The sequence below is a fragment of the Pogoniulus pusillus genome, chromosome 23 (genome assembly GCF_015220805.1).
Source record: "Pogoniulus pusillus isolate bPogPus1 chromosome 23, bPogPus1.pri, whole genome shotgun sequence".
NCBI classification, from domain to species: Eukaryota; Metazoa; Chordata; class Aves; order Piciformes; family Lybiidae; genus Pogoniulus; species Pogoniulus pusillus.
Genome location: NC_087286.1, coordinates 2,952,443 through 2,979,220, shown reverse-complemented (window position 1 = coordinate 2,979,220; position 26,778 = coordinate 2,952,443). Strand labels below are relative to the sequence as shown.

The 26,778-nt window shown below is 48.1% G+C and overlaps 1 protein-coding gene across 3 annotated transcripts in view; it reads left to right on the top strand.

Moving 5' to 3' along the window:
• CRHR2 (corticotropin releasing hormone receptor 2) overlaps positions 1-26,778 on the top strand; it is a 221,981-nt gene that overhangs the window by 146,960 nt on the left and 48,243 nt on the right. For all 3 annotated transcript variants that reach the window (XM_064162364.1, XM_064162363.1, XM_064162365.1), the window contains 3 exons: positions 6,082-6,199; positions 14,807-14,960; positions 16,155-16,215. In XM_064162364.1, the coding sequence (XP_064018434.1) occupies positions 6,082-6,199; positions 14,807-14,960; positions 16,155-16,215 (333 nt within the window). The remainder of the gene's footprint in view (positions 1-6,081; positions 6,200-14,806; positions 14,961-16,154; positions 16,216-26,778) is intronic.

Sequence of the window (26,778 nt, the reverse complement as noted above, 5' to 3'; positions counted from 1 at the left end):
GGAAACACAGGAGAAGTCTCTTTACTGGAAGCTCACACCATTGGTCCATGGTGTCTTGTGATGTTCCAGCCTTTGGGCTCTCTGGGATGGTGATGTGCTGCTGGGCTACACTTATTCAATCCATGTCAAATGAGTGGATTTGGCATTAACAATGTTTCTTGACATGAAGATGAGTATGAAACTTTCTGTCATCTCATCTCATCTCTTAGGCTAGGGGACTTTAAATGGCTCTGTACCTCACAATTTCTTCCTGGCTGTGCTGTAATTGTGTCTGAAGCAGCAGTTCAGCACCCAGTGCCCTGAGCTCTCATTTTCCCCCTGTCTCACAAGAGTCTTGGCTGCCTTGATAAGGTGGCTTTCTGCTCTCTGTGCTCTCCTTTGCTTGATGTCATCACTGTCATGCTCTCCAAATTGTGATAACTCCCTACTGAGGTAAAAATAGCCCCAAATTTCTTTGCTTCTGAGCTGTGAGGGAGTGCATTCATGCCAATCATTGTGACTCTGGGAAATCTCAATCCACTAATTTACAGCTCAGCTCAGTGTGTTTCCAATTCCACCTCCTGCCAGTTACAATGCCATGTGAATACCTTTTCAGTGCTGCCTGCGAGGGCAGTTATTGCTGCTCCTGGAGCACAGGCTGGCTTGCTTTTCACTCCACCAAGTGGAGTAATTAATCAAGGAGAAAGGAGCTGGGAGCTCAGTGTCACTGGTTTGACTCTTTAGCAAGTCATTCAAAAAGGGACAGGTCCTTTTCATGAATAATAGCACTATTCACATTGAAATGAAGGCTTATGCATTTAAGCTAGTTTCCATCTACCAGGAGCCAGGAGAAGACCCGTGGGGGACAAATTATCCCTATGAGTATTAGGAGTTTTCTTCCTCAGGCTTTGTGATGAGCGAGTATGACAAAGTTGGCTTTGTCCTCTCACCAAACATCAGCAGTGCTGCAAGTCTCCTGTTATTCTGTCTCCTATTATTCAGTCTCTTTGTTGCCCATTCTGGGACATGTCCTTTATTTGCTGTCCATCTCAGACTTCAGTCTGGCTACACAGATAAACTTTTTCGTGTTCATAGAATCATAGAAGCAACCAGGTTGGAGGAGACCTCCAAGATCACCCAGCCCAACCTAGCACCCAGCCCTGGCCAAGCAACCAGACCATGGCACTAAGTGCCCCAGCCAGGCTTGGCTTCAATACCTCCAGGCACAGCAACTCCACCACCTCCCTGGGCAGCCCATTCCAATGCCAATCACTCTCTCTGCCAGGAACTTCCTCCTAACATGCAGCCTAGACCTCCCCTGGCACAGCTTGAGGCTGTGTCCCTTTGTTCTGTTGCTGCTTGCCTGGCATCAGAGCCCAACCCCACCTGGCTAAGCTCCCGAGCCCAGCAATACAGTCTCATGTGGCAATACAGTCTCATGTGAAGTGTGCCTGAAATGAGGGGATCCTCCTTTCAGTCAGTGACCCTCGAGATGCTTTACCCCTCCTGAATTGCAACAGGAACACTGAGTAGCAGTGCTTGTCAATGAGGACAGCTTTTCAGGTGGCTGGCAGAAGATCTCTCCCTTGTTAGCTCAGTTGATGTAGCTGCAGCCCTCCACTGCTGTGCCCCTATTAACCCTGCTGTTTCTCCCTCCCTGCTGTGAGTTATTTCTCCAGCGTTGCCTGCCCCTTGCTATGAATTGCATTACTGCCACTGTGATTTCTGTGCTGATAGTAGTCAGGAGACAGAAACAAACAGAAACCATGTGCTCTGGGATCTCCAGAAACAGCAACTAACTTTCAGTCCCTAGTTGGAACTCTTACTAAAAGAAAAGGAAAGGGGGAAAAAAACCACAAAAAAGGTCAAAGGTTACAACTGTTCTGTGCCTGGGGTCATGCCATTGCCTGAGCCACTCACAAATTCTGTGCTGCTTTCAGACATGTGTTGCTCAGCCTGACTGCTCTTGTGTTTCCATTAAAAGCCTAGCTGCAGAGTAGTGGTCCAGCCATCACAGAAGCAAATCACACCCCTCACTTGGTTTTGCTGCTTTGCCAAGGCAGCAGTGTGATGGAGAACGTGACTGGGCAGAGGCTGCAGCTGGGAAAGCAAACCCCTTGCTCTGCTGACTCTTCTGCTACAACTACCTGAAGGGGCATTGTAGCCAGGTGGGGGGTGGCCTCTTCTCCCAGGCAACCAGCAATAGAACAAGGGGACACAGTCTCAAGTTGTGCCAGGGTAGGTATAGGCTGGATATTAGGAAGAAGTTCTTCCCAGAGAGAGTGATTGGCATTGGAATGGGCTGCCCAGGGAGGTGGTGGAGTCAACGTCCTTGGGGGTGTTCAAGAAAAGCCTGGATGAGGCACTTAGTGCCATGGTCTAGTTGATTGGTTAGGGCTGGGTGCTAGGTTGGACTGGATGATCTTGGAGGTCTCTTCCAACCTGGTTGATTCTATGATTCTATGAAGCTTTTTGGGAGCTGAAGGCATCTGCTTACTGTCCATGCCAAGCATCTTGCCATCCAGAGGCCAAGGGCTAGATGCAGGCTGATGAGCAAAGAAGACAAAACAGTGTGACCCAAGAAGCAGTAAAGAGGGCAAACATCAAGCAGCCATTAAATGCTGAGTTTGTATTCCAAGGCACAGCTCAGAATGTGCTTTTGCTGAGCAGGGTCCTAAGAGGGGGAAAGCTCTTTCTGTGAACTGAACCAAGCAGTCTACAACTCTTTGTTTGCTCCTTGTTGCCTCTGTGGCCAATCTAATGTCCTGCTCTAAATTCTGTGGGAATAATGTTTCTCCCAGCCAGATTTAGTGATGTTCCAGCATATGGGATGATTAAACAGCATCTAAATGAAAGCATGCAGCAAGGACTCTTTTCCCACTCCTTTATCTTCTTGACAAGAAATAGATTCAGGTGGCAGATGTGCTGGATTTATTTCGTTGTTAGAGCTCTCAAAAGCAATTCATTTCATGTCAGGAACTCCACAGTATGACCTGAATTCCCTCAGTGTCCAGTCCCCTGCCTCCTTTTCCCCCTAGAAGCAGTGTTTCAGACTCCCTCCTTGATTTGCTAATCCTTAACCTAAAGGCAGTGCATAAAGCATCTGGATGAGCAGCAGCTGCAGAACATTTATGTGTAGAACAATCAACCAAGGACAGAGCTTAACAGCATGTTTCAGAGTCTGTCCAGAGCCAGAGGGGTTCCTGGGGTTCAGCCTGAAAGGCAGTAGGTGTTGGTTGCCTAATTTAATTGAAAGCTTCACCATGAACCTTTTGTTAGATACAAACCTCTGCTGCCTTCCCTGCTAGCACAGGTTACAGCCAGAGCAGAGCTTTGGGGTTTGGAGGCTAAATAAGAGTGAATGGAGCTGAGCAGCTGGAGGTTTGTTTTCCAAGTTGACTCCAGTCCTGAGTCACTGAGGCTCTCAAACCCAAACACCAATTTTATACCTGGAGCTTGAATTATTAAACTCAGTGGCTGTTTTGACATTGACTTGGTAGGGTTATAGCACTGAGCAGCTTTCTGTCAGCTGCAGTGGCTCGTTCATGGGAGGTCTTCTATTTATTCTTCTGCTGGGTTGCTGTGAAATCCTTGAGAGAATTGCTTTTAGCCCTAAGACTGACTAACTGGGTCCTAGGGACAGTGTAATAGGTGTTTGATGGTAACAAAGTAGTGTTTGCTGTGAGAAGGCTGGCTTGTTTGTCGTGGAGGCTCCAGAGTGACCTTCTTGTGGCCTTCCAGTATCCCAAGGGGGGCTACAAAAAAGCTGGGGAGGGACTTTTTAGTGCCAGGACTGGGGGGAATGGAGCAAAGCTGGAGGTGGGGAGAGTCAGGATGGAGGTGAGGAGGAAGTTGTTGAGCAGGAGAGTGGTGAGAGGCTGGAATGGGTTGCCCAGGGAGGTGGTTGAGGCCAGGCTGGATGAAGCTGTGTGCAGCCTGCTCTAGAGTAGAGTGTCCCTGGGCATGGCAGGGGGGTTGGAACTGTCTGATCCTTGTGGTCCCTTCCAGCCCTGACTGATTCTGTGATTCTATGAAAAGACCTGAGGCAACAGAAAATTAGGTTACTGAGCTGTGCCTTCTCTTTCTGCTGGCACTGGGATGAGCTACAGTCAGGTTCAGTTGAGCAGGTATGAGAACATCACTTTCTGTGTTTGCCCCCTGTTGTTTGACAGCTTCCTTTGCAAGCAGGAAGACTGCTGTGTCAAATGCAGAATCACAGAGTCACAGAATCATAGAATCAGCCAGGTTGGAAGAGGCCTCCAAGCTCAGCCAGTCCAACCTAACACCCAGCCTTAGCCAATCAACCAGACCATGGCACTAAGTGCCCCAGCCAGGATCTTCATAGAACCATAGAATCAAGCAGGTTGGCAGAGACCTCCAAGCTCACTCAGTCCAATCCAGCACCCAGCCCTGGCCAGTCAACCAGACACTGGCACTAAGTGCCCCAGCCAGGCTTGGCAAGAACACCTCCAGGGATGGGGACTCCACCACCTCCCTGGGCAGCCCATTCCAATGCCAATCACTCTCTCTGTGAGGAACTTCCTCCTAACATCCAGCCTGTACTTTCCCCAGTGATCCCAGGCAGTGCACCAGCTGTTTGAACCCCTGTGGAAGTGTTAATAACTGAAGTGGTTTGCATTTAGCTAAGAAAAAAAATCATTTGATTGAATAGTCTGTGAGTGCAAACCTACAACTGGCCTTATTTTACTGTTCCTTGAAGAATGAGAGGACAAATGGTCCTGTGTAAGAAAACTGAATCTGTAACAAGTATTGCTTCAGTGGTTCCCTGGTTGCTGGCATCAGCATCATGCACTGGCTGCCTCCTGGAGCCATTTTCAGCAGCCAGCACTATTTAAGATGTCCCCTCTTTTGTTTTATGGTACTGTGTCCCAACTTACTGCAGCTCATATTTTATGTTGTGCTCAAATCTTACATATAAGCAGGGTCAGGCAGCTCTACATCGTTCAGCTAAGCTTGGGTCAGCCAGAAAAACAGGCAGTTCATGCTCTCCTATTGTGTACTGTGTCCAGTTCTGGGCTCCTCAACTCAAGAGAGATGTTGTGATGTTGGAAGGTGTCCAGAGAAGGGCAGCAAAGCTGGGGAGGGGCCTGGAGCACAGCCCTGTGAGGAGAGGCTGAGGGAGCTGGGGGTGTGCAGCCTGCAGCAGAGGAGGCTCAGGGCAGACCTCCTTGCTGTCTGCAGCTACCTGAAGGGAGGCTGTAGCCAGGTGGGGTTGGGCTCTGCTGCCAGGCAAGCAGCAACAGAACAAGGGGACACAGTCTCAATCTGTGCCAGGGTCTGAAAACTTAGAACTTCTCACAGTCAAGCCTGTTCAAGAGACTCACCAGATGTAAACTATTCCAGTTTTGTCACTCCAGCACTGACATTTGTCACCAAATCTCCTTCTGTGAACATGAAACATACTCCAGTGCAGCCTGGGTGTTAGGAACTTAATTCTGGTTCTAGAGATGGAGCAAGAGAGGAGAGCAAAAGTAATGATCAAGGATGAAATGGGCATTTGAATGTGTGAGTCTTTCCAACAGAACCTGCTTCACTTGCTGAAGTGGTTCTGGTCAAAAGGAGCTCCTCAGCTTATCAGGACATAGCTCTGCAAAAGTTCTGCTCTGGTTTCTGGAGGAGAGGTACACAGCAAGGAAAAGGAGCACAGATTTGCCATCCTCCTGTTGCTGGTTTGTGTGTTCAAGCCAAGCCTGGCTGGGGCACTTAGTGCCATGGTCTGGTTGATTGGCTCGGGCTGGGTGCTAAGTTGGGCTGGATGAGCTTGGAGCTCTCTTCCAACTTGGTTGATTCTATGATTCTATGCACTGCAAAATCCAAACTTTGGCTTTGCAGTTTACCTTGAGACCCAGATGTGCTTCCTGGTAATGGTGAAAGCTACAGACAGGCTCACAGACTGTTACTTCTGACTCACTGGACAGATAAACCTCCAGTTTCATAGTGTAGGAGAGGTAATAGAGGGGGATAAACTATGAGGGAATGTGCAAGTGAGCAGAAGGAGCTTGTTTGTTTTGTAGAGTCATTAATATGTCTGTGTATGTGTTCACTCCATAGATGATGATTTAAATGTATTTCCCTGTTCAGGAGCATCAGATGCCTGCGGAATATTATCCACTGGAACCTGATCACCACCTTCATCCTGAGGAATGTGATGTGGTTCCTGCTTCAAATGATAGATCACAACATTCATGAAAGCAATGAAGTAAGTGCTTGGTGGCAGTTGATCAATCACAGCACACATGAAAGCAGTGAAGTCAGTGCTTGGTGGCAGATGAGAGATCACAGCATATGAAAGCAGTGAAGTCAGTGCTTGGTGGCAGTTGAGAGATCACAGCATATGAAAGCAGTGAAGTCAGTGCTTGGTGGCAGATGAGAGATCACAGCATACACAAAAGCAGTGAAGTCAGTGCTTGGTGGCAGATGAGAGATCACAGCATACATGAAAGCAGTGAAGTCAGTGCTTGGTGGAGGATAAGAGATCACAGCATACATGAAAGCAGCGAAGTCAGAGCTTGGTGGAGGATGAGAGATCACAGCATATGAAAGCAGTGAAGTCAGAGCTTGGTGGCAGATGAGAGATCACAGCATATGAAAGCAGTGAAGTCAGTGCTTGGTGGAGGATAAGAGATAGCAGCATACATGAAAGCAGCGAAGTCAGAGCTTGGTGGAGGATGAGAGATCACAGCATATGAAAGCAGTGAAGTCAGTGCTTGGTGGCAGATGAGAGATCACAGCATACATGAAGGCAGTGAAGTCAGTGCTTGATGGCAGGTGATAGATCACAACATACATGAAAGCAGTGAAGTCAGAGCTTGGTGGCAGTTGAGAGATCACAGCATACATGAAAGCAGTGAAGTCAGTGCTTGGTGGCAGATGAGAGATCACAGCATATGAAAGCAGTGAAGTCAGTGCTTGGTGGCAGATGAGAGATCACAGCATACATGAAAGCAGTGAAGTCAGTGCTTGGTGGCTGTTGATCAATCACAGCATACATGAAAGCAGTGAAGTCAGTGCTTGGTGGAGGATAAGAGATCACAGCATACATGAAAGCAGCGAAGTCAGAGCTTGGTGGAGGATGAGAGATCACAGCATATGAAAGCAGTGAAGTCAGAGCTTGGTGGCAGATGAGAGATCACAGCATATGAAAGCAGTGAAGTCAGTGCTTGGTGGAGGATAAGAGATAGCAGCATACATGAAAGCAGCGAAGTCAGAGCTTGGTGGAGGATGAGAGATCACAGCATATGAAAGCAGTGAAGTCAGTGCTTGGTGGCAGATGAGAGATCACAGCATACATGAAGGCAGTGAAGTCAGTGCTTGATGGCAGGTGATAGATCACAACATACATGAAAGCAGTGAAGTCAGAGCTTGGTGGCAGTTGAGAGATCACAGCATACATGAAAGCAGTGAAGTCAGAGGTTGGTGGCAGATGAGAGATCACAGCATACATGAAAGCAGTGAAGTCAGAGGTTGGTGGCAGGTGATAGATCACAGCATACATGGAAGCAGTGAAGTCAGAGCTTGGTGGCAGATGAGAGATCACAGAATACATGAAAGCAGTGAAGTCAGTGCTTGGTGGCAGATGAGAGATCACAGCATACGTGGAAGCAGTGAAGTCAGTGCTTGGTGGCAGATGAGAGATCACAGCATATGAAAGCAGTGAAGTCAGTGCTTGGTGGCAGATGAGAGATCACAGCATACATGAAAGCAGTGAAGTCAGTGCTTGGTGGCAGGTGATAGATCACAACATACATGAAAGCAGTGAAGTCAGAGCTTGGTGGCAGATGAGAGATCACAGCATACGTGGAAGCAGTGAAGTCAGAGCTTGGTGGCAGATGAGAGATCACAGCATATGAAAGCAGTGAAGTCAGTGCTTGGTGGCAGATGAGAGATCACAGCATACATGAAAGCAGTGAAGTCAGTGCTTGGTGGAGGATAAGAGATAACAGCATACATGAAAGCAGTGAAGTCAGAGCTTGGTGGCAGATGAGAGATCACAGCATACATGAAAGCAGTGAAGTCAGTGCTTGGTGGAGGATAAGAGATAACAGCATACATGAAAGCAGTGAAGTCAGTGCTTGGTGGCAGATGAGAGATCACAGCATACATGGAAGCAGTGAAGTCAGAGGTTGGTGGCAGGTGATAGATCACAGCATACATGAAAGCAGTGAAGTCAGAGGTTGGTGGCAGATGAGAGATCACAGCATACATGAAAGCAGTGAAGTCAGAGGTTGGTGGCAGGTGATAGATCACAGCATACATGGAAGCAGTGAAGTCAGAGCTTGGTGGCAGATGAGAGATCACAGAATACATGAAAGCAGTGAAGTCAGTGCTTGGTGGCAGATGAGAGATCACAGCATACATGGAAGCAGTGAAGTCAGAGCTTGGTGGCAGATGAGAGATCACAGAATACATGAAAGCAGTGAAGTCAGAGCTTGGTGGCAGGTGATAGATCACAGCATACATGAAAGCAGTGAAGTCAGTGCTTGGTGGCAGATGAGAGATCACAGCATACATGAAAGCAGTGAATTGCTCGGTGGCAGCATTTCTGCCAGGTGGTCTGGGAACAGGCAGGGATGCTGAATTTGTTCAGCTGAGAGAGGTGTTGCAAAGGACACCTCTCCATGTGCTCAGAGTGACTTTCATGTCGTTTCCAAACGAGGAAGGAAATGAGCTTAGGTTTGCTACGGTTGCATTTATTTTCTCATTAGTGAACATCAAAGGAGTGCTCAAAGTACAAGTCCTGCCCAGAGGTTTCTCTCTTGTTTTCATTGACCAGAGATGATTTCCAAATGTATAGACTCTGAGAGAGTATTGTGCAGGATACTATATCTGGTAGGTCTGGAAGCATCTTGATGCTCACCTGTGTAGGGAAAGCTTTCACTGCAGAGGACAATGTCTCTGTGAACAGACTACAGCAGAGAATTGATTTATCTGTTGGGGCTCTGAGTCAGCCACTTTATGTGATGACAGCAGGCCGCCTGGAGCCAGTGAGATTCCAAAAACCAAAGAAATAGGGACTGAAACTACAATTTTTTGCTTGTTAATTAGTGGCCTGCCAGTATCTGAAGGGGGCCTACAAGAAGGCTGAGCAGGGACTATTGACAAGGTCTGGTAATGACAGGATGAGGAGGAATGGGTTTAAACCAGCAGAAAGGAGATTGAAAGTGGATGTTAGGAAAGGGTTGTTTGCAGTGAGGGTGGTGAGACACTGGCACAGGTTGCCCAGGGAGGTTGTGGAGCACAGAAGCACCCAGTGTGATCGAAGATCACCCAGCCCTGGCCAGTCAACCAGACCATGGCACTAAGTGCCCCAGCCAGGCTTGGCTTCAACACCTCCAGGGATGGCAACTCCACCGCCTCCCTGGGCAGCCCATTCCAATGCCAATCACTCTCTCTGACGACAACTTCCTCCTAACATCCAGCCTAGACCTCCCCTGGCACAGCTTGAGACTGTGTCTCCTTGTTCTGTTGCTGGCTGCCTGGCAGCAGAGTCCAACCCCACCTGGCTACAGCCTCCCTTCAGGGAGCTGCAGACAGCAATGAGCTCTGCCCTGAGCCTGCTCTTCTGCAGGCTGCACACCCCCAGCTCCCTCAGCCTCTCCTCATAGGGTTTGTGTTCCAAGCCCCTCCCCAGCCTTGCTGCCCTTCTCTCAACACCTTCCAGCACCTCCACATCTCTCTGCAATGGAGGAGCCCAGAACTGGACACAGCACTCCAGGGGTGGCCTGACCAGTGCTGAGCACAGGGGCACAAGAACCTCCCTTGTCCTGCTGCCCACACTGCTCCTGAGCCAGCCCAGGATGCCATTGGCTCTGCTGCCCACCGGGGCACTGCTGCCTCCTCTTCCGCTACTATCTATCAGTACCCTCAGCTCCCTCTCTTCCTGGCTGCTCAGAGTGAATCTGGCCAAGCCAGGAGCTTCCAGCTGTGCCAGGAGTTTGTCATGGCAGACACTGTCAAAGGCTCTGCTCAAGTCCATCGTGCAGCTGGAAAGCTATGATTTAGTTCCCATTACAGCAGCATGGGTGAGTGATTCACACCACTGGAGAAACTTTCTTCCTTCCTCTCTTTGGGGAGAATTTGGACTAAATAAAGTACCTATAGATTATGAGCTGGTTTCATAGCTAGTGTTAGTCTATGTGGCTGGTGTTGGCTTAGCATCAAACTTGGTAGAAGTTGGATAATGGTTGGGCTCAGTGATCTTAAGGCTTTGCCAACTGAAACAATTGAGTGAAAGAAAATGATCCTGTAGGAATAAAATACCATCCCAGGAGCCTGGATAGCCTTTCAGTTTAATGTCAGCTGTGCATTCATCAGCCTTGGTTAACCTTTCAAATGGAAGCTTTGACACCTGAACTTTAATCCCATACTCTGGGAAAACAAATAGGAAAGTCTTTAGTACCTAGATTAAGAAGTAGTCCATGGGTAACTCTGTGTTATTAGTCAGTCAGGTGCCCCTTTGAAAAGATGTAGCTTCTCTTAATTCATAGAATCAGAGAATCAGAGAATCAACCAGGTTGGAACAGACCTCCAAGATCAGCCAGTCCAACCTATCCCCCAGCCCTACCCAGTCAACCAGACCATGGCACTGAGTGCCTCATCCAGGCTTTGCTTGAAGACCTCCAGGGACAGTGCCTCCACCACCTCCCTGGGCAGCCCATTCCAATGCCAATCACTCTCTCTGACAACAACTTCCTCCTAACCTGCAGCCTAGACCTCCCCTGGTACAGCTTGAGACTGTCCCCTTGTTCTGTTGCTGCTTGCCTGGCAGCAGAGCCCAACCCCACCTGGCTACAGCCTCCCTGCAGGCAGCTGCAGACAGCAATGAGCTCTGCCCTGAGCCTCCTCTTCTGCAGGCTGCACACCCCCAGCTCCCTCAGCCTCTCCTCACAGGGCTCTGCTCCAGGCCCCTCCCCAGCCTTGCTGCCCTTCTCTCAACACCTTCCAGCACCTCAACATCTCTCTGCAATGGAGGAGCCCAGAACTGGACGCAGCACTCAAGGTGTGGCCTGAGCAGTGCTGAGTCCAGGGGCAGAATAACCTCCCTTGTCCTACTGCCCACACTGCTCCTGTCATCATTTGATTTCACTGTGTTTCTGGTGTTTTCAGGCTACAGAAGCATTATTGCAGACAGTTTCATGCTGCATGACTTAGTCTCATGTCAGTACTGCAAATCTTAGTACAGATTTTTACCTTCCCTTAGGAAGAATCAGTTGGAGTCAGTTTTTCAGGTGCCTTTTAAAAGGTGGCCACAAAGTGCCATGAAAAAAAGACCAACCAGAAAACCCTGCAAATATTGGGACAGATCCTCACATGCCTCAGTTTTCATTAAATCTTCTTCCTTGCAGAACACAGAAGTCTTTTTGGGGAAGGTGCTTTACATGAGCTTAGTGATAACTTCATGTTCTTACTGTGGTGTAAGTCAGTTAAAACACCACCACCACAGCCAATGGCAACGATGCCATTTGTGCCAGTTTGTTATGGGATCTCTGCTGTGCTGATCAGTGGTGATGAAGTAATGCATGCAATAATGACATGAAGTTGCAGAAGCATCGAGGACACCACCACAGCCAATGGCAACGATGCCATTTGTGCCAGTTTGTTATGGGATCTCTCCTATGCTGATCAGTGGTGATGAAGTAATGCATGAAATAATGACATGAAGTTGCAGAAGCATCAAGGACACCACCACAGCCAATGGCAACAATGCCATTTGTGCCAGTTTATTATGGGATCTCTGCTATGCTGATCAGTGGTGATGAAGTAATGCATGAAATAATGACATGAAGTTGCAGAAGCATCGAGGACACCACCACAGCCAATGGCAACGATGCCATTTGTGCCAGTTTATTATGGGATCTCTGCTGTGCTGATCAGTGGTGATGAAGTAATGCATGCAATAATGACATGAAGTTGCAGAAGCATCGAGGACACCACCACAGCCAATGGCAACGATGCCATTTGTGCCAGTTTGTTATGGGATCTCTCCTATACTGATCAGTGGTGATGAAGTAATGCATGAAATAGTGACATGAAGTTGCAGAAGCATCGAGGACACCACCACAGCCAATGGCAATGATGCCATTTGTGCCAGTTTATTATGGGATCTCTGCTATGCTGATCAGTGGTGATGAAGTAATGCATGAAATAATGACATGAAGTTGCAGAAGCATCAAAGACACCACCACAACCAATGGCAACGATGCCATTTGTGCCATTTTATTATGGGATCTCTGCTATGCTGATCAGTGGTGATGAAGTAATGCATGAAATAATGACATGAAGTTGCAGAAGCATCAAGGGCTCAGCGTGGAAGTATTCTGCATGAAGTTAGAATGGATATTATACATTATGAAGTAGATTAATGCTTTATCTACATATTAATATGCATCAAGTACACTAATAAATCAAGAAGAGGAATTGCTGGAGGTGTGTCTGGTGGTGCATACATGTGGGGATCAAAAAATCCGTGGGCAAATGAATGAAAAGGTATTAAATTAATGAGCTCAGCTAATTGGATTTGTTGTTTGGTAATAATAAATCCACAATTCCGAAAGGAATTGCTCTAAATTGATTCAATTCTGGTTTGCAATGGGAGATCTCATTACTGTTAGGTGTATTTGTCTGTATCTTTCCCAGTGTATTCCCAGCCTGCTGGGCAATTCCACTCAGTTCTGACCCAGGAACAACAGACTCAGGTACAGTTATTGTGCAGCTGTGGAAGGACAAAAGCTGTGTAGGTGTTGCAGCTGAGGCAGAGAGGAGAACGAGAGTCTAGACTTTGTATCAGGGAATTGCATGAGCTTCAGGCCACAGGGAAAGATGTAATTCATGCTCATCCCTTCCCAAATGGAATGTGGGAATCAGAGCCTCTGGGAGCCTAGCAGTTTGCTGCTAGCCAGAATTAGGATTTGCATGTGTTTGGTGGCTTCTTTATGTTCCTCTGCTCAAGCCAAAAGAAGGAGGAGGGGGAAAAGAGAATTGAAGCTTGCTTTAAGTTTTGACATAGAGAATCTTCCATCTTCATCTGAATTGGTTTTGGTTTTAGTCCTGTATTAAAGCCAAACCAGATTTCAAATCTTAATGGAGCAATGCAGAAAGGAAAGTTTTAACACACCCAAAAGATGTCTTCTGTTTCTTTCAGCTCAACAAACAGAGGTGGTTGCAACTCGGGAGCAGGCTGTCGTGTAGCTCTGCTTCTTATCCAATGAATTCTTCATCCACAGAATTTTGCTGCCTTTTAATGGTGCATCTGCTGTGCTGTTGGCTGCCTAGAGATCATCTGTGTGTACAGCATATGAAATCTGAAACAATATTAACTAAGGGTCAAAAGTTTCCAATATTTTGGTAGAGTTAATTGAAAGGCTGGGAAATGGTGAGACCAAAATGGCATCGATGATAGCAGCTAACACAGGCAATTAATGTTGTGCTCCAGGGAATGTGCTGAATGCCTGCTTGTACAGAAAGGAATTTTCCCAGACCTCTATGTGTAGCAGTATGGAAATTGCCATCAGCACTTACTTGTGATTTATTGATAGGTTCTTACCATCTGCCTCTCCATAGCTGATTGTGTATTCCACAGCTGCGCTCTGGCTGCACAGATGCACTCAGCCTGACCAAACGTTCCTGTTCAACTTAGGGTACAGTTCAGAGGTGATGAAGCAGTGCTGGGGCTTAGAAACTGAAACTAGAGAGGATGAAGCAACTGATGGAAGTAGGTCTTTAAAGTAAAATAGCTTCAAAGTAAAATCATAGAATCATAGAATCAACCAGGCTGGAAGAGACCTCCAAGCTCAGCCAGTCCAACCTAGCACCCAGCCCTGGCCAATCAGCCAGACCATGGCACTAAGTGCCCCAGCCAGGCTTGGCTTCAACACCTGCAGGCACAGAGACTCCACCACCTCCCTGGGCAGCCCATTCCAATGCCAATCACTCTCTCTGCCAACAACTTCCTCCTAACATCCAGCCTAGACCTGCCCTCCATCTAGATGAGACTTTGCATCCTAAACTGTGTTTCCCGTTTTGACTGACCACTGCTGATCATGAGACCACATGTTGGAATGGGCTGCCCAGGGAGGTGGTGGAGTCACCATCCCTGGAGATGTTCAGGAAAAGCCTGGATGGAGCATTTAGTGCCATGGTCTAGTTGATTGGATAAGGCTGGGTGCTAGGTTGGACTGGATGAGCTTGGAGGCCTCTTCCAACCTGGTTGATTCTGTGATTCTTACATTGCTTTCTGACTGCTGATGTGGACATGCCTTATGGCATGCTAACTGTCCAGGCTTGCTCAGGTACAGGAGATGCTGCATGTTGTGATCAAAGCCAAGCCTCAGCAGAAAGTCACAAAGGAGTTCCCAGCAGCTCCTGAGATATTGCAATTCCAATATCACAGGGATAATTCTGCATCTCACAAATTAGTTGTATCATCTGGGGGTTGGTCTCTTCTGCCAGGCAAGCAGCAACAGAACAAAGGGACACAGCCTCAAGCTGTGCCAGGGCAGGTTCAGGCTGGATGTTAGGAGGAAGTTGTTGTCAGAGAGAGTGATTGGCATTGGAATGGGCTGCCCAGGGAGGTGGTGCAGTCTCTGTGGCTGGAGGTGTTGCAGCCAAGCCTGGCAGAGGCACTTAGTGCCATGGTCTGGTTGGTTGCCCAGGGCTGGGTGCTAGGTTGGGCTGGCTGAGCTTGGAGCTCTCTTCCAACCTGCCTGATCCTATGATTCTATGATTGACTTTTAAAGGAATAACAGCATAGAATGTATTAAATGTTCTCATCATGAATTTAAAGCACTCTTCCCTGTTTCCTTTCCAGCCTTGGTGTCGATGTATTACCACTGTCTACAATTACTTTGTGGTGACCAATTTCTTCTGGATGTTTGTGGAAGGCTGCTACTTACACACTGCAATAGTGATGACTTACTCCACAGACAAGCTGCGGAAATGGGTCTTCCTCTTCATAGGATGGTGTAAGTGACTTCTGGGTTTGAAATGGTGTTACCTGGTACCTGGCGTTAAAGTGATATAGACAAGAGCAGCAAGAACACTTCCAGGGATGAGGCATCCACAGCTTCTGTGGACACCCTGTTCCAGAGGATGGCGAGGCTCTGGAAACAGGTTGTGGATATCTCATCCTTCAAATTGGCTAAGACCAGTCTGGATGAGGCATTGAACATCCTGGTCTAGTAGGAGATGTCCCTGCCCATGGTAGGGGAATTTGAACTAGGTTATCTTTAAGGTCCCTTTCAAGCCATTCTGTGATGTGATCCAATGAATGAACTTTAAAAAACCCACTGTGGTGAAATCTGACATTCAAACCTAACTTCATCAGAACAGCATGAGATCTGGTTTAGTTCTTCACTGTGGTGATGAGATAAAGCTAATGGGCTGCTGCTGGAGCAACCTTCTTCATTTACCTCTTCAGCTAAAGAGAAAGGGAACTCCTCCAGGCTCATCGTTTTGGTAATGCAGCAGTTCATACCACATGCCTTTAGCTGTGATCAGCAAACCAGTGCTCACAACCCCTCATGCACTGCTGCTCAACATGGCATGAAATAGAAAAGGCATTGTCTATGCTGTGTGGGTCACTGAGCCTCAAGAGACACTTCTGAGCAAAGAGCTGACTAGAAGAGGAGCCTAATTATCTGCCAGTCTAACCTTACAGCTGTCTTTTGGACTGCTGAGGCATTTCTTCCTAGAAAACAGGCTTTAACAAAGGGTAGTGTCATCTTTGTACTATGCTTGTGGATACTCAGACAGAAAAGCAGCTCATTGCATGCCCTGTTGTCTCACTTCTACTGTGTCAGCCTGGGCCAGAGCAAAGGCTGCTTCTTTTCCCAGGCTGCATCAGCAGAAACTGGCCCATAAGCACAGGCTTGGAACCATATGTCAGAGTAGCAGTTCTGCTGAAAAGGAGGTAGAGCTTCCAGTGGATGCAGGCTGAGCCTGAGCCATCAATGCCTTCTCATCATGAGTATGGTAAAAGCCATACATGATGATGTTCTTCACAATTTTCATGTCTCAAGTATATGAAGACAATACCACTTGACTCAGAGTCTTCCAGGTCACTGACCAGGACTCTTCTCACACCAATCTGAATCCACATCTGTGCCATCCATCTGTACATGGCTTGTGATTAACTGCTGGGTCTTTTGCTGTTGCAGGTATTCCTTGCCCGATCATCATCGCCTGGGCCATTGGCAAACTGTATTATGAGAATGAACAGTAAGTGATGTTCAGATCTGTGTTTCTGTGGCTCTCTGAATGAATTAAGGAATGCCTGCAGGCTGAGTGGGTAATTTAGAAAGAAGGCTGATTGATAGGAAAGAGGAAAGGTCACACCACCTCTGTCCAAATCCAGACCATCTCAGATTTCAGAGCACCACTTGAGTCATCTCCTGGAAATACCTTTTCCCAAATACCATTGGCCAGAACTGAAGCTCTCATTTGATAGCTTTATACATGATTTACAGTCAGGGTAATCTCCTGCAATGGGAATTTTTCTTGAGCAAGACCTTGGTACAAACTAGAGCCGAGTGCTAAAGGATTTAACCTTCTGGATGTGCAGAATTCAGATGACAGGCTGCCAAGAGTAGTCTCATGACTGGAATTTTTGCATTTCTGTTTCTGGCTATTCCAAGTGGAAGCAGATAGTGCATGAAATTGGAAAGTATGGAAGATAAAGAGGCATCTGTGTCTGGGGAGTTTGACCCCCAAACGTTGATATAGATCAGCTTGTACTTATCAACTAGTCTTTGGATCAATGCCTGTTATCTGTTACAACTCTCTTCCCTAGCCACCACATTGCTTGTCTCTCTGTAGTGCATCTGATTAAGTATGTCCACATTGTAGGTGTCTGCATCTGCACTAATATCATAGAATCATAGAATCAAGCAGGTTGGAAGAGGCCTCCAAGCTCATCCAGTCCAACCTAGCACCCAGCCCTGGCCAATCAACCAGACCATGGCACTAAGTGCCCCAGCCAGGATCTTCATAGAACCATAGAATCAAGCAGGTTGGCAGAGACCTCCAAGCTCATCCAGTCCAATCCAGCACCCAGCCCTGGCCAATCAACCAGACACTGGCACTAAGTGCCCCAGCCAGTCTTGTCTTGAACACCTCCAGGGACGGTGACTCCACCACCTCCCTGGGCAGCCCATTCCAATATGTGGTCTCATGATCAGCAGTGGTCCATCAAAGCAGGAAATGCAGTTTGGGGTGCATTAAATTTCATCTAGATGGAGATGTCTAAAGCAGGTTGGATAAGTTAGACTTGCATGCACTGCTTTTCCTGACTGTAAGGGAGATGGATTGCATGAGGAGGAGCTCTGTAACAGACTAAGTTCCTTTATTCCCCTTGAACTTTTGAGGCCTTGACCAGTAGCTCCAATTATGATTTTGGAGATAATGAACAGGTCACCTTAAACACCACAGAACAAAATCACCCAAACTTGTGTTGTGAAACCAGAAAGGGCAAAGCACTGGCTGCTTGCTCATGCTGCTGCACATTAAACATTCTTCATTCGAGTAAGTTCAACACCAAGGTTTGAACACCTCATTTGGGAAGCTTGCTCATCACTCCTGTGATGGTTTGGTAGTTGCCCACTCCCCAAGTCTTATGAATTCACCCAGACTAGACTCAGCTGGCTGGAAATTAAGGAATGAATCTTTACATTCCCAGCTCAGCACAAGATACAAGCAGATAGTTACAATATTTGCAGCTATACACAGAAATAGACAAGTTAAAGGTAACACAGAAACACAGCAGACCTCCCAGAAACCTGAGTACCTAGGAGGGGCTCCCAACCACCCTTCCACTTTCTTTCCACCCCTCTACCTTATCCCAGGATTTGCCTTAGGTGCAAGGTGAGTTTGTAGGATCAGTCAGGGGGGTTAGAAGCAGGAGGAATAGTTACACAGGAGAAGCCCAGGGAAACACACTCAAGAGACAGAGACTATCACACATTGTCTTCTCTATGTTTGTACCCTTGCTTTTATACATCTCAGCAAGCCTGTGAGTGCAGTAGCCATCCCCATTGTTTCCTCTTCACAGCCTATAATTTCATTTCTCTCATTAAAACATTCCAATTTGCCTCAAACAAACACAAGTCCCAAAAGAAATAAAGGAGGGCCCCTGGTAGAAACATGCTAGGAAAACAGTGGTATTGCACTGCAGGCAAGGTGAATAGATGGAGAAACCACTGCATCTTCTGTACCACTGCTTGCTTTCACCATCACTACAAATGTGTTGTGCACTGAGAAAGGGCAGAATTTGGCTCCTGCCCACCACAGACTGAGGGGACTGGCCTGGAACCTCAGTGTTGCATTCACTTATTGCCAGTGGTGAGGCTGAGATTCATGTGCTTTACTCTGCTTGAGAAACAGAGGTTGGATGCCTCAGCAGTGCCAGTCCTTTGACCCAGCACACACACAGGCAGGCAGAGCTGTTGTAGATGAATCATAGAATCATAGAATCAGGCAGGTTGGAAGAGAGCTCCAAGCTCACCCAGTCCAACCTAGCACCCAGCCCTGGCCAGTCAACCAGACCATGGCACTAAGTGCCCCAGCCAGGCTTGGCTTCAACATCTCCAGGCACGGCGACTCCACCACCTCCCTGGGCAGCCCATTCCAATGCCAATCACTCTCTCTGACAACAACTTCCTCCTAACAGCCAGCCTAGACCTGCCTTGGCACAGCTTGAGAATGTATCCCCTTCTGTTGCTGGGTGCCTGGCAGCAGAGCCCAACCCCACCTGGCTACAGCCTCCCTGCAGGGAGTCACAGACAGCAATGAGCTCTGCCCTGAGCCTCCTCTGCTGCAGGCTGCACACCCCCAGCTCCCTCAGCCTCTCCTCACAGGGCTCTGCTCCAGGCCCCTCCCCAGCCTTGCTGCCCTTCTCTCAACACCTTCCAGCACCTCAACATCTCTCTTGAATTGAGGAGCCCAGAACTGGACACAGCACTCAAGGTGTGGCCTGAGCAGTGCTGAGCACAGGGGCAGAAGAACCTCCCTTGTCCTGCTGCCCACACTGCTCCTGAGCCAGCCCAGGATGCCATTGGCTCTGCTGCCCACCTGGGCACACTGCTGGCTCACGTTCAGCCTACTAATAAGAGCATTAAGCTGTAAGGCAAAGACTATTAAATGAAATCTGCTTCTCACGTTTGTAGCAATGTCACATGGAGAGGAGACTCAGTAAAAAACATGAACCAAAGTAAAATGAGATAAATAACTGCCTGAGGGCCTGTCAATGGCCATAAATATTCATCTCAAGCATTAATGTTTGTGGTGCTTTAGATAGCCCCTGCTCACTGCCTGCCAGGCTGAGGAGAGGAGCAATTCTGCTTAAGACAGTCCAGCTGAAGCACAGGTATGAACACATGTGTGTGAGATGTGCATGTGTGTGCTTTTAACTTAGTTATGGCCTGCTCTCCTCCCCAGGCTATCAGTCTCTAGGACACTTTGGACTAAACTTCGTGGCATGTACAAAATGCAGTCTCTGTGCTGGGGTGATACAGAACTCATGCTCTTCATTTGAATTCTCTGTGTGGAAATGTAGAAAGAGGAGGTAAAAATAATCCCTGGCTGTGGAAAAAAAATGCTGCCAGGATATTGGAGTATGAAGACAGGCTGAAGGGGTTGAGAGTGTTTAGCCTGGAGATGGCTCAAGGGGATCTTATCAATGCTTATAAATATCGTATAGGAGGGTATGGAAAAGGTGAATCCAGAGAATTCTCAGTGGTGCCCAGTGGTAGGATAAGAAGAAGTGGCTCAAAATGAAACACATAAAATGCCATTTGAACATCAGGAAACACCTTTTTACTGTGAGGATGAAAGATGCAGTTTGTAGATGACACCAAGCTAGGAGCAGCTGTGGAGCTGTTGGAGGGTAGGAGAGCCCTGCAGAGGGACCTGGCCAGGCTGGATGGGTGGGCAGAGGCCAATGGGATGAGACTGAACAAGGCCAAGGGCAGGGTTCTGCACTTTAGCCACAACAACCCCAAGCAGCACTACAGGCTGGGGACAGAGTGGCTGAGAGCAGCCAGGCAGAGAGGGAGCTGGGGGTGCTGGTAGAGAGGAGCTGAAGCTGAGGCAGCAGTGCCCAGGTGGGCAGCAGAGCCAATGGCATCCTGGGCTGGCTCAGGAGCAGTGTGGGCAGCAGGACAAGGGAGGTTCTTGTGCCCCTGTGCTCAGCACTGCTCAGGCCACCCCTTGAGTGCTGTGTCCATTTCTGGGCTCCTCAATTCAAGAGAGATGTTGAGGTGCTGGAAGGTGTTGAGAGAAGGGCATCAAGGCTGGGGAGGGGCCTGGAGCAGAGCCCTGTGAGGAGAGGCTGAGGGAGCTGGGGGTGTGCAGCCTGCAGCAGAGGAGGCTCAGGGCAGAGCTCATTGCTGTCTGTGACTCCCTGCAGGGAGGCTGTAGCCAGGTGGGGTTGGGCTCTGCTGCCAGGCAAGCAGCAACAGAAGAAGGGGACACAGCCTCAAGTTGTGCCAGGGCAGGTCTAGGCTGGATGTTAGGAGGAAGTTGTTGTCAGAGAGAGTGATTGGCATTGGAATGGGCTGCCCAGGGAGGTGGTGGAGTCTCTGTGCCTGGAGGTGTTGAAGCCAAGCCTGGCTGGGGCACTTAGTGCCATGGTCTGGTTGATTGGGCAGGGCTGGGTGCTAGGTTGGACTGGCTGAGCTTGGAGCTCTCTTCCAACCTGCTTCATTCTGTGATTCTGTGGTCCCCAGGGAAATTGTGGAATCTTTGTCCTTGCACTTTGAAAAGCCAACTAGGCACAGCTTTCAGCACCCTGTTTCAGCTGGCTTTGCTTGGGGCAGAGGGATGGACTAGTCCCCAGCAGTCCCTGCCAGCCCTGGCAGTGCTGTGTCAGAGGGCTGCTCTCCACAGCCAGCTTCGCTGTTGTGCTCTGATTTTCTTGACCACCAGGGAAATTATGCTGGAGGTCAGACATAGCAAACTGGACACCTGGAAAACAGCAGTGTCTGGGTATCCCTGTGGTCAGCCCAAAATTTAGGAGCAAATGGGAAACTCCTTCCTCTGAGTATGCATTTCAAGTGTGACCTGAAGTTGAGCTGGGATCCAAGCTACGTAGCTCCTAACAGTTTAGAAGCTAAAAATAGTGCCTAGGAGGACTGCTAAGAAAATGCCTCCACCACCCATTTAATTTCTTTCTCTTTTGCACCTACCAAAGACCATGTTCCACACAGTGAGTCAAATCTAATTGGTACTGTGGCAAACATCCTGTCTGGGGTATAGCAGTTCCTTAGCAAGAGCTGACAGCTCTGAGAAACACTACTGCTGAGACTCCAGTGGGGAGACAAAAAAACCCACAATTGATTAAGAATTATTGCAGTAATTTCATTGATGGACAGTTGGGTAAAGGGAAGAACATTGCTAAGATCTAATTAACAATAATGATAAAACCATGGTGGGTATTTTTGTTATGTAAAGAACTACGAGGGAGATATGAAGAACATTAATTAGTGCCATTCAGTAGAAGAATGTGTACATGTCTGAGTCTAATCAGCTCTCTCTCCCTAAATTGTCCTCTTCAGTACTCAGGGAGTGTTTAGGGAGTGTTTGTTTGTTCTTGCAGGGGCAAAAAGAAAAAAAGCTTCTATTCAGCACAGGGAGGATGCAGTTATCATCCAAGAGTGGAGCTGGGGAGGGGCCTGGAGCAGAGCCCTGTGAGGAGAGGCTGAGGGAGCTGGGGGTGTGCAGCCTGCAGCAGAGGAGGCTCAGGGCAGAGCTCATTGCTGCCTGCAGCTGCCTGAAGGGAGGCTGTAGCCAGGTGGGATTGGGCTCTGCTGCCAGGCAAGCAGCAATAGAAGAAGGGGACACAATCTTAAGCTGTGCCAGGGGAGGTCTAGGCTGGATGTTAGGAGGAAGTTGTTGTCAGAGAGAGTGATTGGCATTGGAATGGGCTGCCCAGGGAGGTGGTGGAGTTGCTTTTGCTGGAGGTGTTGAAGCCAAGCCTGGCTGGGGCACTTAGTTCCATGGTCTGGTTGGTTGGCCAGGGCTGGGTGCTAGGTTGGACTGGCTGAGCTTGGAGCTCTCTTCCAACCTGCTTGAATCTATGTTTCTATGAAAAGCTTGGATGAGGCACTTGGTGCCATGGCCTAGTTGCTTGGCTAGGGCTGGGTGCTAGGTTGGGCTGGCTGAGCTTGGAGGTCTCTCCCAACCTGCTTGATTCTATGATTCTATGAATTAAAATTCTGATGCCCCAAGTATTTTTCAGTGGATTAGGCTTCTCTTTTTGGCATTCAAGCCATCTGCAGTGCTGATTTTTTTTTGCCCAAATAACAGCCTGTGTTGGATTTAAAGTAAGAGTTAAGATGACAGGCAGCAGCGTTTGGCCATTTCTCATTTAAGGTCCCAGTTTGACCACTTAGGCTCTAAATATGAAATATAGCTAATCAAATGCAGGCTATTTTAATGCCTCTGGCAAATATCTGCCCTCTCACACTGTCTCTCTTGATTTAATGGATATGGTAGGAATTTTTCATCACGATGTCTGGCAGATCTATTCTGTAGCCTAATGAGATGAATGCCATCCTAGAGAAGTTGCTTTGGGTTTTTTTTTAACAGCCTGTTGTGGAGGCAGGGAATTAATGTGGCCAAGTCAGGAATTTATAGGAAAATAGAGTCATTTTATTTTCCCAAAACCTGCCCCTCAAATTATATACAGAAATTAATTGAGATTCAATTAGCAGATTCAGTTAGGTTGAGAAGATCTACAGGGATACCAGAGGTAGATTTGACTATTTTGGAAGTCAGAAGTTGGAAAAGGCTGAGCTATTAAATATAACATCCCCCATCATTAATCAGGCTGAGCCAAAGTTACTCACAGGTGAGTCAGGCTGGCTGAAAGGAAGGGCAGTCCAGCTGCTTGTCCCCTTGCTCTCTTTTAGAGGCCATCCAAGGATCTTTAAGGATCATTGAGCCTGCATAAAGGGTGCTTGTGGTGGAAGCAGTCCAAAGCAGAGGTGGTCCTGTCCCTACTCAGGAGCTTGTCCTTTGGAGCACCAGGGGACTCTTTCTTGCAGAATCTATGCAGGGGGGGAAGAACTCTAAGGCAGGCACCCCAAGGCAGGAAGTCCCCCAATAGTTATACTCTTCCTAGACAAAGAGCAGAGTTACCATTGCCTGGGCACAAAGAGCACAGCCAATGCCCAGCCGCATCCACTACCTGGGTATGAAGAGCACAGCCAATGCCCAGCCCCATCCACTGCCTGGGTGTGAAGAGCACAGCCAATGCCCAGCCCCATCCACTGCTTGGGTGTGAAGAGCACAGCCAATGCCTAGCCCCATCCACTGCCTGGGTGTGAAGAGCACAGCCAATGCCCAGCCCCATCCATTGCCTGGATGTGAAGAGCACAGCCAATGCCCAGCCCCATCCACTGCCTGGGCCCAAAGAGCACAGCCAGTGCCCAGCCCCATCCATTGCCTGGATGTGAAGAGCACAGCCAATGCCCAGCCCCATCCACTGCCTGGGCCCAAAGAGCACAGCCAATGCCCAGCCCCATCTCAGCATGGGCACTGCACGGGTACCCCTCATGCCAGAAGCGCCCCTTGCTCTCCCCCTTCACACCTGCAGGGCAGGGGGGGGAAACAGGTCTTTTTGTGCCTTTTCCTTCCCCATTCAAACCACAGAGGGAGAGGAATTTTTGGGTATACAGGACTCCAGGACACAGCCACAAAAGGAAGGTGGAGCATCAGGCTCCCCTGCAGATGCCTGTCTTGTGGAAGTCTCCCTTTGGCCACAACCTTATTTCCTCAAATGGTGTGAAAGTGTTTATAAAACACAGGATGCTTTGCTCAATGCAACCTTGGTCTAATACTGGGCTCTGGATAATAAATGTCATAGAGTCAGAGAATCAACCAAGTTGAAAGAGACCTCCAAACTCATCCCATCCAACCTGGCACCCAGCTCTGGCCAATCAAACAATTTGCTCTTCAGGATGGACTTAACAGTTCAGCAATATTTAAATTCCAAAGAGCAATGAACAGGCTTTGCACTGGAACTTCATTTGTGCTTTACCAGCTCTGTTCCAAATCCTCTGCTGACTTTTCCAAGCCTGCTAAGTTCTGCAGTGTTACAAAACACCTGTTTTAGCTCAGGTGTTGCAACACCCCTGACTAGCTTGCCATGGGAACATGGTCAAGGTCCCACAGACCAATGTGATCAAAGGCAAAGCCACATGGACTCCAGACAATTCAATATAAACTGTGCCAGAAACCTTTACTGATCATTTGGCTCTCAATAAATACCCTCAGGGCCACAAGACACAAGCCTACACATTAGCATAATTAGCCAAGGACAACCCACTCCATCAGCATAAACCACGCCTTGCTTTCCTCATTAACGAGGTGTCTGTTATCTATCCCTGCTGAGATAAGTTAGCCAGCAGCTGGTGGCAACCAAGGTCAGCATCTGCCTGTTATTATCCTTCTCCACTTTGCATTCCCACGCTGCACCATGCCTCAGCCTGCTTCTTACCAGTCCTTGTGCTGGATTGCTCAGCTCAAGCAGCCAGCCTCCCAGAAATTCCTAGCAGCACCTGGATCTCTGTGTTTCAGGCAATAGATGGTGGTTGAAGGGAGGTTGTAGCCAGGTGGGGATTGGTCTCTTCTCCCAGACAGCCAGCAACAGGACAAGGGGACACGGTCCTAAGTTGTGCCAGGGGAGGTCTAGGCTGGATGTTGTGGGCAGAGAGAGTGATTGGCATTGGAATGGGCTGCCCAGGGAGATGGTGGAGTCACCATCCCTGGATGTGTTCAAGCAAAGCCTGGATGAGGCACTTAGTGCTATAGTCTGTTTGATTGGCTAGGACTGGGTGCTAGTTTGGACTGGATAATCTTGATTCTATTATTCTATCCCTAAATGCCCTTCAAAAAGCCTCTCTCATATGGAGGTCTTTTAAGTTCTGGAAAGTTCTGTTTCCTGCCTTGGCATATTTAATATTTTTTTTCCATTTCCTATCTTTCCATCACCATAACTAAAAAAACACAAACAAAACAATCAGTTTCATTCATTTAAGGCTGCCCTGGAGATTATTCTTGGATGATGGCTTAGCTGGAGGAGGTATCTTATTCCAAGCCTTTAGCTCTCATCACCAGATTCTGGAAGATTGCTTGCAAAATTAGCAGTTTACACTAATTTGCAGTCAGTGCACCAGGGAATGGTTTGTATTTGTGAAATATTCAAAGCTCTTTCATTCTCTTGGAACTTAAAAGATGTAGAAATTGAATCAAGCAAAAGCAAACAATTGGGTGGTGCTGAGTGTGTTTCTAGAGATCTGCTGCTCAGCATTTCTTTAGAGTGGGTTCAGTGAGTGCATTTTTGCAGTGGGCAAACAGCCCCTTCTGCTTTAGCAATCACCACACTCTGGAGAAAGGCTTAGGGAGCATTATGTGATTCAAAATAATTTCATCTGAACCATAGCTTTCCTTGTCCTTATTACAAGAGGGATGTGGAGATGCTGGAGTGTGTCCAGAGCAGGGCCAGGAGGATGCTCAGAGGCTGCAGCAGCTCTGCTGTGAGCACAGCCTGAAAGAGTTGGGGCTGTGCAGGCTGCAGCAGAGGAGGCTCCCAGGTGACCTTCTTGTGGCCTGCCAGGATCTCAAGGGGGCTACAGAAAAGCTGGGGAGGGACTTTTTAGGCTCTCAGGGAGTGCCAGGAGTGGGGGGAATGGAGCAAAGCTGGAGGTGGGGAGTGTCAGAGTGGCTGTGAGGAGGAAGTTGTTGGTGATGAGAGTGGTGAGAGGCTGGAGTGGGTTGCCCAGGGAGGTGGTTGAGGCCCCATGGCTGGAGGTGTTTGAGGCCAGGCTGGCTGAGGCTGTGTGCAGCCTGCTCTAGGGTAGGGTGTCCCTGGGCATGGCAAGGGGGTTGGAACTGGCTGATCCTTCTGATCCCTTCCAACCCTGACTGATTCTATGATTATCTTGGTTTATTTGCCTTCATCTGTTGAGGTCCTGCCCTACAGACTGCAAGCACTTTGATGCCACAAGTACTGTTCCTTGCATGCTTGTAAAAGTGCAAATCTGCACCTACCTGTGTGGTCTGCCTGGCTCAGGAATTATCCAGTGGCACTAAGCTTATGCCTTGTCACAAGACAAACATGAAGAAGGCATTTTTGCTGCATAGACTTGTTATGTGATACCCACAAAAGGAAAAATCCCTCTCAGACCTTTGAACTCCAGAATCTGCTCTCTAAGGGGTCTGGAGCCCAAAGCTGTAAGTTGCTGTGGTGTGTTGTACATGCTTGGTGGAACCAGGTTCCAGCCCATGTGGCTGTATCTGCAGTATTGAATTAGCTGAGCCTGGAATCATTCCTGGGGCTGGAGTCTGAACAGCATGAAGTAGTTCACATCCATATTTTTAAACCCTCTTGACATCCAAATTGGAGTAGCTGCAGCTTGTAGACTATTGGGAATGTCCTCTGGCTCCTGCTACCTCCAGATTTGTTCCCCAGGAATAGTTTCAAGCTGGCTGTTGTTTGGCCTGGGCCAGAACTGCATCAAGGAAAATGTAACGGTGTGATTGAGTCCAGACCTGAGCCTGGTTACTGATTAGTTTACTCACATAAATAAAACTGATTTATTGATCTCAGTTAGGAGAATGAAGTGAATATCAGTGTGAGTTGCTGTGGAATCACAGGCTTAGTCCATCATATAACACAGCAGGGAGAAAAACACTTCTAACTGGTGGAAATCCAGGCAGCACTTCATCACACGTCCAAGCTCTGCTAGTTCCAGGCCCTTCAGTTTACCTTTGGCTCCTCCTAAC